Consider the following 22,609-nt stretch of genomic DNA (forward strand, 5'->3'; position numbering starts at 1 on the left):
ACTGGCAAAAATGAACTTGCTTGATTTATTGTTGTACCAACCAGAGTTCCAGAGAAGAGCAATTATGGGAGTAAATCATCTATAAATCATACATGTTATATAAGCTGCGACCTTGAAGTTTTAGGATTGAGTTAAGGAGTTGGGCAAAGGCGAATTTTTGCTTCTCTATTTCAAAGGTGTCTAGAAGAGTAAAGAGGAAGTGCTGGAGCATTTTATATGTGAGATTATATCTGACTCGCCTTTCCCCTTATTTGTTTTGTCATCTACGGTAGCAGCACCTACGGGACTCTAGTGTTGTGGTTAGCTCTGGCCCTGCTCCTGCCCCAAGCAATGTGGAGGTGGATGTGAGGGAGACATCCACATGCCGCAGGCCTGTTTTGCTTCCAGGAGAATCTGTCTCCTCTGACCAAGGAAGCGTGAGTGACAGGGAAGAGGGGAGTTTGGCAGACAGCCCAGGAGGAGATCAATCATCTGTATCATCCCTGGATTCTGAACAAGAATTAATGATGTATGCGTAGAGTGATGCATAGGAGACAACAACTGAAGGATTATTACAAGAGAAAATTAGGCCACCTGTGGTTGGGTGGGGCTGCTGTAATTAGTGCTACAGATAAAAGTGCAGCCTGGTGTGTTAGCCTCATGGCAATTTATCTGATTCATGGTTTAGTCAAGATTGTGGTTTTTTGCTGTTCAGGATTGTGTGTGTGGACTCTCTGGACTTTAGAATTGGACTCAATTTCCCAGTTATTGGGTGAGCAATTGGATTGCATTTCACCTGTGCCTTGTGTGTACCAGAAATTCCCTTTGACATTTAAAAAGGGAGCTGTTTCTGTTTTTCTGTTTATAATAACTTTTGGGTTTTCCTTTTATCGTATGGTGTGTGTCTTCCTGGACTAATTACCTTGTAATTACGGGCGGCTGAAACACGCCGGCAGAACATCTAGTTGGATTAAAAATGAAGAAATAAACAGATCTAGTGCTGATAAGTATTTCTGATATTTAAGACTGAAAAGTATTTCTGATAAGACAACCAGAAAATTCCAGTGCTATAAATGTATTTAAATAGGATACATTTTTTTAAAAAGGAAAATCTCAAACGGTGACGGTGGCAGTAACACCAAGGAAAATTCATGTAGCTACAAGTAGACAAGATCATAAAAGACATTGCTGAGAGTAATTTGATTGTTAATTTTATTACCTAATACAATGAATTTAATTTATAAATGAAATATTAAAAATTGTTTGATCTACGCAGTGGTAGGCTACGAGCCGGAGCACAAAATTTCGCTCGCTGCCACGGCTCATAAATTCTTGCAGGACCAGCAAGATTTTGCTGCTGCAACTATGGAGGTAGCAAAATCGCGCACAGAGCCGCAGGTAAAACCTCGCTGAAACACAGGCGCAATTTGGACCGGGAGTCACTGCTCACAGTCACTTATGCCCTCATCACCTCGAGGCTCGACTACTGTAATGCTCTCTACATGGGGCTACCTTTGAAGAGTGTTCGGAAACTTCGGATCGTGCAGAATGCAGCTGTGAGAGCAATCATGGACATAAGTATGCCCATGTTACTCCAACACTCCGCAGTCTGCATTGGCTGCCGATCAGTTTCCGATCACAATTCAAAGTGTTGGTTGTGACCTATAAAGCCCTTCATGGCATCGGACCAGGATATCTGCAAGACCGCCTTCTGCCGCACGAATCCCAGCGACCAGTTAGGTCCCACAGAGTTGGCCTTCTCCAGGTCCCGTCGACTAAACAATGTCGTCTGGCGGGACCCAGGGGAAGAGCCTTCTCTGTGGTGGCTCCTACCCTCTGGAACCAGCTCCCCCCGGAGATCAGGATTGCCCCCACCCTCCTTGCCTTTCGTAAACTTCTTAAAACCCACCTCTGCCATCAGGCATGGGGGAATTGAAACATCTCCCCCTTGCCCATGTAGTTCTTGAGTATGATTCGATTGTGTGTTGTTTTTTATATATTGGGGTTTCTTTTTTGGACTTTTTAATCTAAAACTGTAATCTAGATTTTTAAATATTAGATTTGTTACTATGTACTGTTCTTCACCATTGTTGTGAGCCGCCCCAAGTCTGCGGAGAGGGCGGCATATAAATCCAATAAATCTAAATCTATATTATGACTGACTTGCTGGAAAATTTACTATCATGTTGTTGAGATATACATAACACTTTTGTACCTTTCTCGTTCAGTTCATACTTCTGAATGATCTGCTGAGCTTGTTGCAAACTTGTTTCTTCACCCTGGTCATGCAAAAATTCCTGCAGTTCCTCAGCAGAAAGCACGCAGTCTTCGCCTGAATATTGGTGGAAGATGTCCTGCAGCTCGGGCCTTTTCATTAGTCGTGTACAGAACTCCTCAATCTCATATTCTTCCAAGCGGTCATTGTTTGATTTGTCACACTCCTAGTAAAAAAGAAATAAATTAACTGCAATGAAAACTGTATCAGAGGCACCTGATTAGCAACTGAATATCTAACACGGGAAGAGGAAACTTTCAAACTTTCCCAGCCTGGCAATTTTCAGACATTCTCAGGAATTCCCAAACTGATGTGCTTTAGATATGCTTTAGATACATTGCAGTCCCAATATGTCTAATGCAGTGTTTCCCAACCTTGGCAAACTTGAAGATATCTGGACTTCAACTCCCAGAATTCCCCAGCCAGCATTTGCTGGCTGGGGAATTCTGGGAGTTGAAGTCCAAATATCTTCAAGTTGCCAGGGTTGGGAAACACTGGTCTAATGCATAACAGTTTATAAAAGACTGCATTATATGAAGAGCTACCTGCTTCTCCCCCCTTTACACTGCAATTAAAACATAATTAAAAACAATGCACATCTGCATAACATACATTGTTTAGATTGCAGCAACAGAAAAATACAGTGTTCCCTCGATTTTCATGGGGGATGTGTTCCGAGACGACCCGCAAAAGTCAAATTTCCACGAAGTAGAGATGCGGAAGTAAATACACCATTTTTTGGCTATGGACAGTATCACAAGCCATCCCTTAACACTTTAAACTCCTAAATTACCCATTCCCTTAACAACCATTTATTCACGATTATTACTGGAACTCATCATTGAATAAGACACTTAGTGATCCTGATATTTATAAACATAATTATTTATTAACAATAATTATTTTTTTGTTATTTATTTGCAAAAAATTTTAGTTTGGTGATGACATATGACGTCATTGGATGGGAAAAAACGTGGTACAGGAAAAAAACCCGCAAAGTATTTTTTAATTAATATTTTTTGAAAAACCGTGGTATAGGCTATTTGTGAAGTTTGAACCCGCGAAAATCGAGGGAACACTGTACATGAAATTATGAAGAGCATTAAAAACTACTTGGTTCAGGTTGAAGTATAATAATAAGTATTATGGCCTGGGATCCCCATGTTCAGTATTATTTATTATCAAAAGTTGCATTAAAGAACAACACAAAATCACCAAATAAAGAGACAACCTTGCTCTTTCTCATCTACATGAATTTTCTCGAGATTTTTGAACAGATACTTTTTTGCAGAGCTTTGGAGTTAATAACTACAACAGCAACAGCCTACAACAGCAAGTGTAATGAAAGGAAAACTAAGAGAAGAAACAAAGTAGTATTCGTTATGTTCTAGGACTGATCAAAACAGTACCATGTTTTGGGTGGAAAATACATATTATATACAGTCCTCCAGAAACTCAAGTCCAAATAACATTGTGAGCTAGATTGGCCTATGAAACAATTGTTCAAAATCATCTAGAGAATTTCCACAGCAGATAATGGACTTAAACCTCAGTCCTTATCCAATATTTTAACTACGGTAGTACAGGAACTAGGGAAGATACAAAGGTGTATCTTTTGACTATAAAGCTACTGCTGAAAAGGGGCATGAAACAGAACCCATTAAGACAAAACAGAGAATAATACGAATACCTTAAAGAGCTGATAGGCATAGATGTCATTCATATCTATGTTTACTATTCGCAACATGTTTTTGATCTCTTTGAAACTCATCTTATTGTCTTTGTTCTTGTCGGCTTCATGTAAGATGCCATAGATCCAGGTAGGGAGTAATGTAAGGACAATGTAAAAAAACTGGGAAGCATCTGCCTTAAAATTTAAATTCATTCTCCTTAAACATAATTTAACTCAAGAAAATTGTGAAGATGAGTCTTAATGCAAACTCTTAAGAAAAAGGGAAGGAGTGTCCGGGCTTATTTTAAACACAGGGTACAAAGATATCAGCTACCCCTAAATATTTGATTGAGCAATTTCTATCTAATTCTTAGACATATGATTAATATGTCTTTATCAAATTCAAGTTGTAAGAAAATAAAAATTTCTGGACATATAACCTATTTCAGAAAAAAAAAATCTATTCTATAAATAGAAAATATAAATAAATTCTCCTTTGTTGGGTAAGGGTTTTCAAACAGAGAATGGTTAAGCACCAGCAAGATCACTGCCATATAATTCCTTTGCTGATGCATTTTGGCCTTTGAGGCATAATTCAACTTTTGACTCTGTGGCCATTGCTCTACATACAGTATAATGGTATAACAGCTCTCCCCTGTCGTGGGATGCTACAAGGTAATAGGGATAGGATGCCCACTAATTCTATTTGCTTCTTTTGTGCATAGCAACCCACAAAACCAAATGTGGCTGCAAATTCCATTTCAGATATGATACCATATGTATTTTAAAAACTCAGGTATCTAGTTCTTAACACAAGCCAAGGCATAGATGTAAAACAAAGAAAGTAGTGTTTTGTATTGATTCAATAAAAAACGTCCTTTCTCTTTTTAAAATCTATGCCTCAGCTTTAAGAGGGGAATAATATCTACCACCCTTCTACGTCTTTGCCGATATAGAAAGAAAGGATATTGCTCAAGCTTTTCTCGCTGGCTCATGGCTTCACATCTGACCATCAGTTTTGTGAGTCCCCTCACCCACTGCTGGGCTTCACTCCCAGTCCGAGCAGCTAGATCCAGGTTTTTACGTTTCCCCCTGAAGACTATAGTGAAGCACTGCTCTTCCGCAAAAGATCCACCAAATTTCCGAAGCCCCTCAGATTGGTAACCTTCACGTACACTTTCAACATGGAGGATGGAGACTGAAAGACAAGGCATTAAAGGGGGTCATTCATGGAGAGAGATAAAAATGTAAAATATTCTAGATGTCTCAGTTCACCGAATACCTACCACTTTCAGTGAAAATGTTTTCATTTGCCGTAAAAAAAAGGAAGGGAAAGATAGTTGCCTCGCAACACGGAATGAACTGTATATACATTTGATAAACAAATAGTAGAGCATAGAATGAGCAAGCAAAAGACTCAAGATTCAACTCACAATATTTCACCAGAGGGCAGGAAAAGCCAGTGGAGAATGAGTGTCACTAGTGCTAATTAACCCTTCCTGATGTTTTTCAACCATACTGAATTTAAACTCCCATCATTCCAGATCAGCAGAAAGAAGGTGGGTCTGGAGTGTTTGGCTGTGATATAAGTTAGTTTTCTGTATTTCCCGTCCAAGAGTCTATCAAAAATCCATAAGAAAAAAATTGTCCAGGATAAAGGTTTTATGATGCCTGGGCAGGATGGGAATAACAATCTAGCACTCCTGGAAGAGAAGGCAAATACCAGGATGTGTTTCATTTAGCACTTTTATTTGTTCATACATTTCTCATTTATCATCTCAGTAAGATTTAAATACCTCTGAAAAAAAGGTTCCAACTTAGGAGAGAACTACATGCCAAGGAAACGTACCACCTCTTCTCTGTTAGGCTGTCTCAAAAAATGTTTCTTGAACTTCTTGCTCTCACGATCCCCTTTTCCACTTTCAAAAAGTTATAGCAGAGCTTTTGTTTACATGGTTTAGATTCCTCGACTTATGGCCACAATTGAGCCCATTTGAGACATTTTGTTAAGTGACTTTTGCCCCATTTTACGACCTCTCTTGTCATGGTTGTTAAGTGAATCGCTGCAATAGTTAAATTAGTAACATGGTTTTAAAGTGAATCTGGCTTCCCCATGACTTTGTCAGAAGGTCACCAAACGTGATCATATGACCCTGGGACATTGCAACCATTGTAAATATGAATCAGTTGAATTTTGATCACATGAAGTGTTTTTAATAGGAAAGTGAACATAAGAACAAGGGGACACAATCTGAAGTTAGTTGGGGGAAAGATCAAAAGCAACATGAGAAAATATTATTTTACTGAAAGAGTAGTAGATCCTTGGAACAAACTTCCAGCAGACGTGGTAGATAAATCCACAGTAACTGAATTTAAACATGCCTGGGATAAACATATATCCATCCTAAGATAAAATACAGAAAATAGTATAAGGGCAAACTAGATGGACCATGAGGTCTTTTTCTGCCGTCAGACTTCTATGACTTCTATGTTTCTATGACTATGAGGATGCTGCAATGGTCCTGCGAGGATCAGTTATGTCACTTTTTTCAGTCCCACTGTAACTTTGAATAGTCATTAAACAAACTATTGTAAGTTTGTTCTACCTGTATTGATCCATTCTTACCATATCAAAAATTAAAATTGACACATCCATAGAATGTTTATTCATTCAAATAAAAATAACAATAAGATACTAACATAAATATACTGCTCAAAAACATAAAGGGAAACTTAAACAATACAATATAACTCCAAGTAAATCAAACCTCTGTGAAATCAAATTGGAAGCAACACTGATTGACAATCAGTTTCATATGCTGTTGTGCACATTCAACTTTGTACAGAACAAAGTATTCAATGAAAATATTTCATTCGTTCAGATCTAGGATGTGTTATTTGAATGTTCCCTTTATTTATTTATTTTTGAGCAGTGTATATTTTTCAAGGAAAAAATATATTTAACCAATAAAAGAAGAATGGTGTTGTTTTAAATTTTTGGAAATGTCTTCTTACAAACAGCTGGCAAATAATTATGATTTTACAGGGATGCTGAGAGGGTCTTGAGAGGGGGGTTCCCAGGGGTCCTCAGAGCACACTTTAACAAAGACTGCCCTAGAGTTCATCACAAACTGCAAGTTTCCCTTCTGTCAGACATCCACAAGAGGCCCATTTACACTAGCTTCCTAATCTTGGTTTAGAAGGTCTTATAGTTTGGAAAAGTAGAAGGCAAGAAGTTTTGGGAAAAGGTGAAACAAGGTGAAATGGAATCTGAAATGCAAATTTTTTTGATTTTTTTTCTTCTCTTGAAGAAAAGCATGCACGCGTTCATTGTGGCCATGCTCCGGGAAAACTGAACTTCCAGATTCTAGAGCACATGCTGGATTGTACGTGCTGGACAATCAGAATACATGTGTAGGACAGTTTTCAGCACAGCCGCACACATTTGTTTGTTTGTTTGTTTGTTTGTTTGATTGTTTGATTGTTTGTTTGACTGTTTGATTGATTGATTGTTTGATTGATTGCTTGTTTGATTGCTTGTTTGATTGTTTGTTTGATTGTTTGTTTGTTTGATTGCTTGTTTGTTTGTTTGATTGTTTGTTTGTTTGTTTGATTGATTGATTGATTGATTGTTTGTTTGATTGTTTGATTGTTTGTTTGCTTGATTGATTGATTTTTATGCCGCCCTTCTCCTTAGACTCAGGGCGGCTTGCAACATGTTAGCAATAGCACTTTTTAACAGAGCCAGCATATTGCCCCCAAAATCCGGGTCCTCATTTTACCCACCTTGGAAGGATGGAAGGCTGAGTCAACCTTGAGCCGGTGATGAGATTTGAACTGCTGACCTACAGTCAGCTTCAGTGGCCTGCAGTACAGCACTCTACCTGCTGTGCCACCCCGGCTCTTATATGAAGGGATCATGCTCTGGAAAAGCTGAACTACCAGGTACTGGCATGCATAGAAACATAGAAACATAGAAGACTGACGGCAGAAAAAGACCTCATGGTCCATCTAGTCTGCCCTTATACTATTTCCTGTATTTTATCTTACGATGGATCTATGTTTATCCCAGGCATGTTTAAATTCAGTTACTGTGGATTTACCAACCACGTCTGCTGGAAGTTTGTTCCAAGGATCTACAGTGATCCCCCGATCATTGCGAGGGTTCTGTTCCAGGACCGCCCGCAACGAGCGGGTTTTCGCGAAGTAGCGCTGCGGAAGTAAAAACACCATCTGCGCATGCGCAGATGGTGTTTTTACTTCCGCGGCGCTAGCGAGGAGCCGAAGATTGGGGTTCCTGGGAAGGGGACTCATTGGAAAGCCGCGCAGCTGTTTTAAAACGTCGCCGCCGGCATGGGGGGCTTCCTAGCAGCCCCCCAAACCCGGGTTGGGGGTCCGGGGGGTGCTGGCAAGCCGCCCATGCCGGTGGCGACGTTTTAAAACAGCCGCGCCGCTTTCCAATGAGTCCCGAAGACAAACGTCAAACTTCCGCGTTTGTCTTCGGGACTCATTGGAAAGCGGCGCGGCTGTTTTAAAACGTCGCCGCCGGCATGGGCGGCTTCCTAGCAGCCCCCAGACCCCCAACCCGGGTTTGGGGGGCTGCTAGGAAGCTGCCCATGCCGGCGGCGACGTTTTAAAACAGCCGCGCCGCTTTCCAATGAGTCCCGAAGACAAACGTCAAACTTCCGCGTTTGTCTTCGGGACTCATTGGAAAGCGGCGCGGCTGTTTTAAAACGTCGCCACCGGCATGGGCGGCTTCCTAGCAGCCCCCGGACCCCCAACCCGGGTTTGGGGGGCTGCTAGGAAGCCGTCCATGCCGGCGGCGACGTTTTAAAACAGCCGCGCCGCTTTCCAATGAGTCCCGAAGACAAACGCGGAAGTTTGACGTTTGTCTTCGGGACTCATTGGAAAGCGGCGCGGCTGTTTTAAAACGTCGCCACCGGCATGGGCGGCTTGCCAGCACCCCCCCGAACCCGGGTGGCCGGGCGAGCAGCGAGCGAAGGGCGGGTGGCCGGGCGAAGGGCGGGCGAGCGGCGAAGGGCGGGCGAGCGGGTGCTGGGGAGAGCTTCTCGCCCTCCCACCAGCAAGAGGGGGAGCGAACGGCGTGGGCGGGCAAAGGGCGAACGAGCGGCAGCGAGGAGTTTGCATGGGCGGTGGGGAAACTCCTCGCTGATGCCCGCCGCTCGCCCTCCCGCCAGCAAGAGGGGGAAGACCCAGGGAAGCCGCCCAGCAGCTGATCTGCCCGGCGCCATCTACGCATGCGTGCCCATAGAAAAAAGGGCACACATGCGCAGATGGTGTTTTGACTTCCAGGTTGAAAAATCGCAAATTAGCCTGTTCGCAATGGTCGGGAACGCAATAACCGGGGGATCACTGTACTACTACTACTATGCATGTCCATCTGTCAATCAGCTAGCCAGTGCGCATGCACACACTGGTTTTCAGCACCGTCACATGCACCAAGGGCAGCAGATCATCACATGACCACATGCACGAGAAACTCGAAAGACAAACAGGCAAGGCCACCATACTGGGCAACATGGCTTCGCGTGTCACTTTGGGCATGCATGCAATAGGTTCACTATCACGGACCTAGAGTAATTTGGGTTGGATGCAGGGGTGGGCTGTTGCCCGGACGGGGGGCGGGGGGAACGCAGCGGGGTAGTGAAAATGGAGCTCCACCCCAGAGCAGCCAATTTGCACTGAAAGATGTTGAAGGAAAATGCATAAGCCACGGCCACAGTGTGGTAGTAAAAGTTTTGGTAGCCCTTCACTGGTTGGTTGGGATATGAATTTAAATAAATAAACCTTCTGCAGTATATTATTGGTTTATAACATGGGCTGCCAATCCCTGGGCCACGGACCCATACCAGTCCTTGGCATGTTGACAACTAAGCGCACAAGCAGCGGGCAAGCAAACAAAGCTTCATTTGTGCATGTATGGGAACTTGGTTTTGTGTGCGAAACCATCCCCTCTTCACTGCCGGTGCCCATCTACGGAGCTAGAAAAGTTGGGGACTGCTACTATATAATCCTTTGCATTGTAGGAGATATATTTCCCCAATGTATTTGTCCATCCCACTCATACTGTCAGAATGGACCTAACTCAGTCAAGTAATTGTGGCTGGTGGGATCCAGGAAAAGAGCCTTTTCTGCCACAATGCCACCCCCTGCTCCTAGGAATGTCTTGCTATTGGAAGTGAGGTCCTCTGCCTCTCTCCTGATCTTCAGGAAAAACCTTAAAACTTGATTGTACTCAATGGTGCATAGGGCCCTGAAAAAGTTGTTGGCTGGAGATGATTGGTACAGTAACAAAAAAGGCACTACAACTAATGTTGGGCGAACCGAACTTGCACAGTTTGGGTTTGTACCAAACTTTGCGGTGTTTGGCATGCCAAACCCGAACCCGAATTTTTTTAAAATTCGTGTTTCGGTTCGGCATTCATGCCGAGCACCGCGAAACACCACCACCCGGCTGTCCTCTGCTGGGAACAGGAGGAGGCGCCGGTGGCGGCGGAGGAAGGCGAACACCGGGGAGCTGTCGGCCGGTCGGGAGGCTGGGAGGGAGGCACAAAAGGAGCTGGGGAATCCCACGAAGGGATTCCAGGGGTGGAGTTTTGACATCACGTATACCAGAAGGTTGCTAAGCACGCCAAGGTGATCACTTCCTGGATTCCGGGGGCGGCACTAGAATAATGGAGGGAGGATGGAATCCAGGAAGTGATCACCTTGGAGTGCTTAACAACCTGCTGGTATACGTGACGTCAAAGCTCCGCCTCCGGAATCCCTTCGTGGGATTCCCCAGCTTTTTTTGCTTGCGGCGTGGCTGGGGCATCCTTTCATATAATTTTTTTTTTAATTTTAACAGGAAAATAAAATAAAAATAAAATAAAATAATTTTTTTTAAAAAAAATTACGCGAAAGGATCTCCCTTTGCTTGCGGTGGCGTTTTTTGTAAAAATAAAAATAAATAAAAATTAAAAATCCGTAAAAATAAAAAACAATGGGATTCCAGTGGTGGAGCTTTGATGTCACGGAGTGTTCGGATTCGGGTTCGGCAGAACTTTGCGTGAAATTCGCCCGAACACTGTTGGGTTCACCCATCACTAACTACAACCTCTCTATTGCAAACCTGTGGCGTTTTTTTAACTTGTTTTAATCTTTTGTAACTTTAAATTGTTTTTATGTCTATACGTTTTATTACATTGTAAGCCGCTCAGAGTCCCCTTGAACCACGAGATTGGCAGCATATTCATTCATTATTCATTAATTCTTGGGTGTGTGGGCGGAGCCTTCTGCCATTGCTATTGGTTCACCGAATTGGTTTGAACTGGGAGGAACTCACCACTGCTACGAACAATTAAAATCTTTTCAGAAATCCCAGCTGTTTTGTTTCCAAGTAAGGATCTATGGTTGATGTCTCTGAAAGACCAGGAATGGCACTGCAGTAGAGATTAGCAGCAGAATGGTAAAGTCTGACTGGACTTTATGGAGAAAGAAGAGACCCACTCACTTGCCTCCTGGACAATTGTTCTTCATGAGAAAGCCCAGTGAGTTACTCCCTGACAGAGATGGATAACAAGAGTACTTGATTGATAATTATTACAGACAATCTCACTGTCACATGCCCAAGCAGGTCTGTATTTTTTATTTTAAATCTACACCCAAGCTCATATATTTAGCCGTCAAGCCACAATTCAACATATTTAATCTTCATGCAATTTTCCCTTGCCTCACCCTGTCCTAATAAAATAGTTACCTTTCAAAAATGCATTCCGGCAAGGCAGTGCTACCCCTATCAAGTTAAAAAAAAATGTCCAAAGAAAACAAATAAACCCATGCCTTCCTACCTCACACCCTGTTCTCAGAGGAATCAACTATGAGTAACTCACATGGGAGTCAGGAGAGTACAAGTATTTCTTGTTTGTGAATGGGAAGAGCTACTTTTACAAATTAACAGACTAAGCCATGAATCAGGAAGTCCTCAGCCACAATTCTTTTATATATATATAATGAATCCATATTCCTTTCCTCCTTCTCTCTTCTCACTTTTAGGAATATTTTAATTGTTTTCAATATAGGTAAAAAGAGAAGTCGGAAACAAAGAACTAAAACAGAACAAGAATTATAATACAGCCATTAATAAAATAACTCTGACCATGTGGAAAAATAGTGGTCCATTTTAGAGTTCATAGGTGGAAAGTTAATATTTTAATAAAAGATTTAAACTCTTGTATGGCAGAAACTATGCACTGAAGCAAAACAAACATTTAACTCCTTATACATTATTACAGACATTCTGAATTTTTGATACAGTTCAATATCACCTATAAACCTTATTTAATTACTGCCAAATTAACAGTGTGGCAGTTGGAAATTAAATGGATGCAAATTTTGTCCATTGCTGCAACTTTTTTCCTGAGGATCAGGCTTCAGTACTTAATGAATATTGATATAGTTATAAGTATTAAGAAAAATAATAGATATATTATTTAACTCTAAACTGACAATCTGTCTTTTAAAAAAGAACAACAGTGACATATTAGAATGTAATGAGCACTTTTCTTACAGTTAAACTTTTTTCTTTGAATCTGGTGTAATTGTTTGCTTGTTTAAATTTTTTTCATATAAAATGGATTACCAGACTCACAACTGTTATATAAAACATCTAAAAACTATAACAATAAAAGGAGGAAATGATGAGAAATATAACCCATGTGAAATTAATTAAAGTTGAAGTGGTGGCTGTTGTTGGTTTAGGTGGGATCTGATTAACTAAAATGTGATGGGATTTTTGAAACCTTTTACTCTGTATAACAAAGTCAATGTGATATTCTATATTTACTAAAAACAATTAATCTTTTGCAAAAGGATATGAAAGTAATTTTGCTCTGCTTTCAAGCTCTATTTTTTCATATTTGAATAAACATTTCATGTCTGACTTAAATAGGAAGATGAAAATGACAACTGGTGCAAACAAACAAGAAAAGCTTGAATGAAAATTATGACAGTTTTATATTGAATTACATTAATCCCAGGAAAGACAAAAAAAAAATACCTGTGATTACCTGTGAAAAAAGAATATTGTCAAAGACAAAGCCAAGATTTTTTTAAAAAATAATAATTTTTTTTCTGTCTTGTCATAGATACTGATTGTAGCCTCTAATAAACATATTGAATAAACGTTCACTGCAGCACAGGGGTGGGTTCCTCCTTGTTCGGACTGGTTCACCCAAACAGGAAGCGATACACTGGTGACATCACGGAACCTGTTCAGTCAGTGACCGTCCATGGTCGCCGCCATCTTTTTTTTACATTTTTTTAAATAAGTTTCCCCTGAGCAGAAACTGAGTTTCCATCACTGCACATGCATATTGTTTTTGGCTCCCCCGCCCCCCGATTTTTCAGTATTGTGCATGTGTGCATGTACAATGCATGCGAGCGCCCACAAGGCATGACTATGCCATGCAGGAGGAAGTAAACCAGCCGTGAGGTAAGTTATAACCCCTTCTCTGCTACAGCGCTATGCTAACATTTTATCTCACAATAGGGGAAATCTCTGAAGATCAGAAGGAAATCTATAATACTTGATCCATAACTAGATAGATGGGTTTGGGGGGTGGGCTGTTCTTTTCTCTCTATCACTATAGTCGTCTTCCATGCCAAATTTCATGAATCACCATCTTTTCCCATCAGCATCAATTTTCCAAGTAATTTAGCTTATTAACATTGAATGTCAAAGACGGGAAGATGTCTGAGTTCTTAATTCTGGAATAAGCAATAAGCTGATTCCTCTAAGTGTTTAGCCAGAAATTCTGCAAAATCTAGATCATAAAAATTTAAGTTAAACAGATGGAATTAACACATTTTGTAAAATTCACCATAAAACATTTGCAAATATTTTGAAACTTACAAATATGTTTGGAGCGAGCCTTTTTAAAGCGAGTCTCAAACCAGATAGACATCCCATCTTCAAGAAGCCGGAACAGCCTTTGTTTCTGGGGTTGATAAGTCTTGACTTTCCAGAAGGAGGTTCCCTGCAGCATCACTTTAACATCTTCATCATCTGTCAAACCTGGAAAGATGAAAACAACGATAGTACTTAATGTGCATCTTTAAATAAAAGAGCAAGAGGCACTGCTTTTTACCATGATTTAGAACTTGATTGCAGGAACTTTGTTTTCTGGGCCACCTTTGGAATATGTAAAATACTAGGAGAATACTAGGTAAAATATTAGATAACTGAAATTTTCACTTATATACAATCAGTCAATACCATCCAGAAGAATTCAAGAGGCACGAAAACATTTTCCATTTTCCTTTCTATCTATCTTTTGGTTTTTTAAAAAAACTGTATCATGACATTTTGGGAGGGGGAATCATTTTATGGTAAGGTTTGGAAGCTCTTACGGTACTTCTTAAGATCCAATTATCTATGTCTAAGTTGCACATTTTCTGCTTTTTGGTCAACATCAATATGATTCAGAACAATGATACAATGAAAAATGAGCCAATACTCAATTTCCAGGGCAGGCAAAACCAAAAGGTCAGAAGAATACAAAGAAAAAACAGGGTGACTGTCAGGTTTCGGATCCAAAAGACAAAGCACAGGCGATTACTCAAATAGGCAAGATATTTGGCTTTACGAATCAAATCAAGATCAATGTCATACAGAGCAAATTCATGCCTTTACTGGGTCCTGAATCTATTGAATCAAATTGTTGTACTGTAGTATCTCCAATGACAGCTTACCCAGATAACTTGCAGGACCACTTTCTGCTTTGTGAATCCCAGCGACCAATTAGGTCCCACAGAACTGGCCTTCTCCAGATCCCATCAACCAGACAATGTCGTTTGGTGGGACCAAGGGGAAGAGTCTTCTCTGTGGGGCCCCCAGCCCTCTGGAATCAACTCCCCCCGGAGATTCGCACTGCCCCCACCCTCCTCACCTCTCACAAGAGTCTTAAGACTCACTTATGTCGCCAGGCTTAGGGTAATTATATCTTGGCCCCTAGTCAATTAATGTGATGTATGACTGTGATTTGAATTTGTTTGATTGATTTTTAATATATCGGGTTTTTAGCTTATGTAGTTTTTAAATTAATTAGATTTGTTATTGTATATTGTTTTATCACTGTTGTGAGCCACCCCGAGTCTGCAGAGAGGGGCGGCATACAAATCTAATTAATAATAATAATAATAATAATAATAATAATAATAATAACAACAACAACAACAACAATAATAGATTTGGTAATAGCAAAGATTAGCCATAAACTGCCATTCTCAAGAGCTGAATCTGATGCACAGAAAGAATTGCAAACTTGGAATCTATACTGTAATTTATTTATTTGTTTGTTTGTTTGCTTATTTATTTATTTATTTACTTATTTATTTACTTATTTATTTATTAGATTTGTATGCCGCCCCTCTCCGAAGACTCGGGGCGGCTAACAACAATAAAGAAGACAATGTAACAAATCTAATATTAAAAATAATCTAAAAAACCCCAATTTAAGAGACCAATCATACAAACAAACAAACCATGTACAGTATAAATTCTTTTACCTTTGACCTGGCCTACCCATTTCAACAGTATAATTACCATTGTGTAGGAGTTGCTCTAGATGCTAGTAGGCTTCCAAGCTTCCAAGGTACTGTACTGTTTCCTAACAATTCTCTTAGAAGCATTGCAAAATGCTTCTAATTTTATTTTCCTCATTCCAAATATATGCCTATACTGTACTTCTAATATGCATACACATTAATATGGCTTCCAAAGCTGACATGAATTCTCTAGCTAAAAGAAGATGCACTAAATGCCTATTCATGAAAATCTGTGGCTCAGGATACAGAAAGTGATATTGACTCATTCAGCTAGCTTCCTAAAGTCACCTTCTTGTCCTTTAACAAACAGATGGAAAAAGAAGTCCTTTCCCACAGGGCATTCAGAGAAGTTTAACTAAGGACAGTGACAAGTATTTTTAAACAAATATTCTGTTTGTACCTTGTTGGGATTTTAAGTCTTACAGCTAGGAGGCCTACATTATCGCAACTGTAAAACTAAGACCATGGATAATTAATTAATTAATCAATCAATCAATCAATCAATTAATTTTGTCCAATGTACAATGAAGGTAATAGAGGTTATACTTGAGTAAAATATATTAGAGAAAGAATAGAAGTGAAAATTTAGGAGTAGAATATATCAATAAGGGAATAGAAGGATATTATGAGAGTAGTATAAGAAGAATAGAATAGAAGAATAGTAGATACAATATATGAGATATAGGAGAGGGGACGGGAGGCACACTAGTGTTGGTTATGACCTATAAAGCCCTTCATGGCACCGGACCAGGTTATCTCAGGGACCGCCTTCTGCCACACGAATCCCAGCGACCAGTTAGGTCCCACTGAGTGGGCCTTCTCCGAGTCCCGTCAACTAAACAATGTCGCTTGGCGGGACCCAGGGGTAAACCTTCTCTGTGGCGGCCCCAGACCTCTGGAACCAACTCCCCCCAGAGATTAGAATTGCCCCCACCCTCCTTGCCTTTCGTAAGCTGCTTAAAACCCCACCTCTGCCGCCAGGCATGGGGGAATTGAGATACTCTTCCCCCCTAGGCCTTTACAATTTTATGCATGGTATGTCTGTACGTATGTTTGGTTTTATAATAAGGGTTTTTAACTGTTTTAGTATTGGATTATTATTATATGGTGTTTTATTGCTGTTGTTAGCCGCCCTGAGTCTGCGGAGAGGGGCGGCATACAAATCCAATAAATGAATGAATGAATGAATGAATGAATGAATGAATGAATGAATAAATAAATAAATAAATAAATAAATAGTGCACTTATGCACGCCCCTTACTGACTTCTTAGGAATCTGCAGAGGTCGACTGTGGATAGTCTAAAGGTAAAATGTTGGAGTAATGTTTTGTATCCCATCAGTAAGCAAGAACCTTTCCACATCAATAGGTTTATCAAACTCTAGATCGGGGTGTCAAACAGGTCGGATCCAGCCTGAGGGGTGCTTAGATCTGGAAACAGTGAAGGACTGACCCACGGTGCCTCTGCCAACGAAAACACAGCTCCCACATAGTTTCAATGTTTGGATAACAGGGGGAAAAAATAGGAAACAAAGAAACACACTGTATCATTATAAACTAAGAAATTCCAGATGCAGGTGGGGCAGGTATTTTTCTCTGCCACGCCTGGCCTGCTGCTTATCCCACAGAATGCTTCATAGCGTTTCCTGAAATCTATCAGCAGAAATAGTTCAGCTTCTCTAAATAGATGAAGAAAGTAACATAAACAGGAACAGAGATAAGATTCATTTGGATATCTTTTAAAAAACAGAAGGGAAGCAATAAATTCACTGTGCGGAAAGCACACAGGATTGAATTCCAAATTATTTAAGATGATTTCTGAATGAATCCATTTATGACTTTTTTTAGAAAGCAAAACTGCATAAAGTATTACATAATTTGGAAATCATACTATAATAATATATCTTGGCACCTCATTTATTTGGGATTTTAAATGTTCTATTTATATTTACATATGCAAACAAACATGCAGTACATGTACATACGTACGTTGGTTCAAGCATGCAAGTGCAGCTATGGAATTTGTGGAAGTATCGGTAGGAACAGCATCAATAATGATGCACTGGTGGGTGTGGATGGGTGTGAGTGTGTTGACTCCTGATGACTGCCTGGACTAGTTCCTCTTGGCATCGTTTTCAAAAGTGGTTTGCCATTGTCTGCTTCTTAGGGCAGAGAGAAAGTGGCCAGTCCAAAGTCACCCATCTGGCTTTGTGTCTAAGGTGGGACTAAAAAACACAATCTTTCTGTTTCTATGGTAGCTTGATGACTTAATCCCTATAATACACTGGCTCTATGACACATTTTTGGAAGAACGTTCATTATTCGAGAACCTGGCAATCATCCAGACCCTCTTCCAAAATATTCCCATGCATTCCCCTCCATTTATTTTACCCAATAGAAACTGAGAATATTCTTTGATGGCACCGGACCAGATTATCTCCGGGACCGCCTTCTGCCGCACGAATCCCAGCGACCAGTTAGGTCCCACTGAGTTTGCCTTCTCTGGGTCCCGTCAACTAAACAATGTCGTTTGGCGGGACCCAGGGGAAGAGCCTTCTCTGTGGCAGCCCCGGCCCTCTGGAACCAACTCCCCCCAGAGATTAGAATAGCCCCCACCCTCCTTGCCTTTCATAAGCTCCTTAAAACGCACCTCTGCCGTCAGGCATGGGGGAACTGAGATATTCTTTCCCCCTAGGCTTCTACAATTTATGCATGGTATGTTTGTATGTATGATTGGTTTTATAACAAGGGTTTTTAGCTGTTTTAGTATTGGATTGTCACATGCTGGTTTTTACCACTGTTGTTAGCTGCCCTGAATCCACAGAGAGGGGCGGCATACAAATCCAATAAATGAATGAATGAATGAATGAATGAATGAATGAATGAATGAATGAATGAATAAATAAATAAATAAATAAATAAAACAGCCCTCTTTACATTCTGGTTCTCCCCAAAATAAGTTGTACTTATTGTGCCCTCTCTTTCCTCTGGCTTCAGACTTCCCTGGGAACACACTGCCACTTGAGTTTTGGGGTTGGGACTCTCCCTCCAACTTTTCAAGCAAGCAAGAGTCCTATGGCTACTCTAAAGCAATCCATTGAAATTACCTCCCCAACTAGAATAATAAGGTGCAACCAAGACATTTTGCTTAAACATAAGGTGGTACCCATATGTCTTCATCCTGCTCCTACAAAGAAGTAAGCAGTTGACTGTAACTCCAACAAAGCTAATAGGATCAAGTTCTCTCCACCAATTGAGTGGAAGGTAGGTCAAGTTAAATCATATACACACATTTCTTTTTTTTTAAAGCCTCAACCTCACTTCCTCCTGATACAAGAACTTTTCTAATGGAAAATCTGCACCACTTATACACACAGAGGCACTCAGCCAAAAATGATAACAGCAAGAACAGCCAGGGAAGAAGTAATTAAAACAAGAAAACTTAGTAAATGGAATTTAGAAAATGAGAAAGCGGCAGCTATGTCTTTACTACCAGCTACCTGCTGTATTTTTATTTGTTTGTTTGTTTGTTTGTTTTGTCCAATACACAATACATATTGAATAGAATAGACATGTAGTAATATATATAAAGAAAAGGATAGAAAAAAAGATATGAAAATAGAGAAGATATATGAAAGGAAGAAAAGATATATATGAGATAAATGGGAGACAATTGGACAGGAGACGAAAGGCACACTAGTGCACTTATGTACGCCCCTTATTGTGACGATGAATGTCTTTCCAAACAAGAAGGAAATGGAGAATGCCTCTCAGCCCAGAACATACCGTGTTTTCCCGTAAATAAGGCAGGGCCTTATATTTTTTTGACCCTGAAATATGTCCTTGGCCGTATTATGAGGGGGCTTATAGGATTCATTATTGTGGAGTTTGGAAGAGAGAAAGATTTCTTGCGTGCAGCATGCAGCCAAAAGGTTCCTACCAAGAGGGGAAGAGAGGAAGGAAGTTGTTGTTGTTGTTATTGTTATTATTAATTCGATTTGTATGTATTTATTTATTTATTTATTTTATTTTATTTGATTTGATTTGTATGCCGCCCCTCTCCATAGACTGTATGCCAGCAGACAGCTCGGAATGGGGTTTCCCTGTGGGCCGCGGTGGCTGGAACGGTTCCCAGAGGTTGCAGGGCACACGAGGTGGCAGAATTAATGATGATAGGAAATAAGGAGATTCCTGTACCTTGAATCCTCGTGGGTGAATGCTACCTCGTCGCCAAATTTTAGATCCAATCGTAATGAAAACATCGGTAGGCCTGGATTTGTAAATTGGTTTATTCAACATTGGAACGTGCAACAGTAACTCCAGTTCAGAACGTAAGACAAAACATGGCCGTGCCTGGCAGCTATTTATACTCACTTGCTGCCAGGCTGGCCAACCAATCTAATTACGGTGTTTTCCCACCCAAGGATAAGGGGCGGGTACAAACCCTTAACTGTCCTCTGGACACAACAGCCCCTCTCAGCAGACTCGGGGGGGGGGGGGGTTTATTTCAACACATGCACTGAAAAGCCTGATTGGACTTATTATAGGGACATGTCCTATTTTCATGGAACACGGTATTTTACAAAACAGAATAATGTGGAGAAATAAAAGGTATTGAAGAAGAGGGGAGGGTGGAAAAAATATTAGTTTCTAAATCTTCCCCACCCTTACCACAAATCTGCAAAACAAAGCATAAAAGAATCTTAAATGTAGAATCATAAAGGACCATCTAGACCAGTGATTTTCAACCTTTTTTGAGCCGCAGCACATTTTTTACATTTACAAAACCATGGGGCACATTGAGGGGGGGGGGGGGCTAAAAAAAGTTTGGACAAAAAAATTCTCTCTTCCTCCCTTTCGCTCTATTTCTCCATCCCTCTTTCTTTCTCTCTTCCTTCTTTCTTCTTTTTGCTCTATTTCTCTCTCCTTCCCTACCTCCCTCTATGTCTTTCTCTCTCCCACCTTCCCTCCCTCTCTTTCTCTTTTGCTTGCTTTCTTTCTCTCTCGCTCTCTCTCTTGCTTTCTTTCTCTCTTGTTCTCTTTCTCTCTCTCTTGCTTTCTTTCTCTTGCTTTCTTTCTCTTGCTTTCTTTCTCTCTTGTTTTCTTTCTCTCTTGCTTGCTTTCTCTCTCTCTTGCTTTCTTTCTCTCTCTCTTGTTTTCTTTCTCTGAGCTTCGCGGCACACCTGACCATGTCTCGCGGCACCCTGGTTGAAAAACACTGATCTAGACTGCTGAGGCTGAAATGCATTGATCTCGCTTGCATTTCCTTCTCTTCACAATATCATGCATGCACACGTACATGTCTTTCAATTCTAAATTTTAAAAGAAAATGGAGTTGTTTTCCATACTTCAGGCAGAATAATTATTGTTCCTGGTGAGAAATGTCTCGCTCATGGGCTACCAGGCTCCACTTTGAAGGAAGGAAGTTATTGTTATTTGTTCCCAAGAAGGAACACGGGAGTGGTGTATAATTTTTGCAGAGATCTTGCAAACCCATGGGGTGCTGGAATGCAATGGGGTGGAGGAAGAAAGGTCGTGGATGTTGTTCATACAAAAATGGGCAAAGATTCCTGTTTGCAAGGCAGCTGACTCCTCAGAGAGAGCTTCAGTTGTGTTATTGTCATCATCATTCCAATACAGTAAATACAATGAAAGTGGCACCACACACTTTTCCAGCTGTTCTGAAGAAAAGGAAAAAGCCAATGCCTTTTTTCCTAGCTTTTGGCCACAGCTAGAGAATTTAGCTGATCTTTTAACAAGGAACAACCATATTATCACTGTTATTTAAAAAAATATTTTTCCTGGCTTTGGTGCTTAACTACAATTCAGAGAGGACTACAAAAGTTTTGATTTTGGCCAGATCAACTTGTCACTTTCTGTAGTTTTCTTCATCCATCCCACAGATCCCATCTGTGTTTTGAGGACATTGTTTATAGCCAGCTGAGTGCAATATATCAAAAAGATGTGTAAGACTGACAACAGGGTCAGCCATGGATTTAACAGATGTGTTTAACACAGAATTAACTTTTCAAAGAACATATTATCCCTTGTAGATTCCAACATTAAAAATAAACAAAGCAGACATATCTTGTATGAACTTCACATATGAATAATAAAACAGTGATAAAAGCAGATCAATTTGCCACTTCTATAAGAAGATGCATTTTTATCAGCTTACAATCTGTTCGGAAGGGAATCACATCACCAACCTTACATGCTTTTTCCTGCTGTACAGGAAGGAAAAAGCTATCTTTTTATATGCACAATGTTTGCACTCACTTTCAAACCTGAAGTTATTTATGAGAAGAACCTTGGATTTTGCAGCTAGACCCATGCAGGAATTGTATGTTTTATATGTCACCTAATTCTATTTCAAGACCTCCAAGTGCAATTTTTCTAAACAGGACAATTTTACAAGAAAAATAGGAATAAAAAAGCACTGGGAGCTTAAGAATTATTGGATAATGCACAGAGTGAGAAAAGCAATACAGGCAAGACTAAACAATGTCGTTTGGCGGGCCCCAGGGGAAGAGCCTTCTCTGTGGCGGCCCCAGCCCTCTGGAATCAACTCCCCCCAGAGATTAGAACTGCCCCCATCCTCCTTGTCTTTCGCAAACTACTCAAGACCCACCTTTATCGCCAGGCATGGGGGAGTTGAGACACATTCCCCAAGGCTTTTATATTTTATGTTTGGTATGTATGTGTTGTTTGGTTTTTAAATATGATAGGGTTTTATATGCTTTCTTTTTTAATATTAGATTTGTTTCGCTATAACATTGTTTTTATTATTGTTGTGAGCCACCCCGAGTCTTCGGAGAGGGGCGGCATACAAATCTAATAAATTATTATTATTATTATTATTATTATTATTATTACTATTACTATTATTATAATAAAAGACTTAAATTGCAAAGGTTTAGCAAAGGTATAGTAATTTAATTAAAAACAACTGACTATTCCAAACAAACAAACCTACTCATGTCCACACAGAAGTAATCTTACAGAATCCAACAAATTGTACTCCAAAGTAAATGTTTATAGACTTAAATCTTACAAACTAAGACTGCTGTGTCATTT

General features: G+C 40.3%; 1 protein-coding gene across 2 annotated transcripts in view; it reads right to left on the reverse strand.

Moving 5' to 3' along the window:
- PLCD3 (phospholipase C delta 3) overlaps positions 1-22,609 on the reverse strand; it is an 83,768-nt gene that overhangs the window by 29,120 nt on the left and 32,039 nt on the right. For both annotated transcript variants that reach the window (XM_070727982.1, XM_070727983.1), the window contains exons 2-5: positions 13,840-14,001; positions 4,896-5,124; positions 3,945-4,074; positions 2,195-2,420 (exon numbers count right to left, since the gene is read on the reverse strand). In XM_070727982.1, coding sequence (XP_070584083.1) covers positions 2,195-2,420; positions 3,945-4,074; positions 4,896-5,124; positions 13,840-14,001 — 747 coding nt within the window. The remainder of the gene's footprint in view (positions 1-2,194; positions 2,421-3,944; positions 4,075-4,895; positions 5,125-13,839; positions 14,002-22,609) is intronic.

This window comes from Erythrolamprus reginae, chromosome Z (assembly GCF_031021105.1).
Source record: "Erythrolamprus reginae isolate rEryReg1 chromosome Z, rEryReg1.hap1, whole genome shotgun sequence".
NCBI lineage: Eukaryota > Metazoa > Chordata > Lepidosauria > Squamata > Dipsadidae > Erythrolamprus > Erythrolamprus reginae.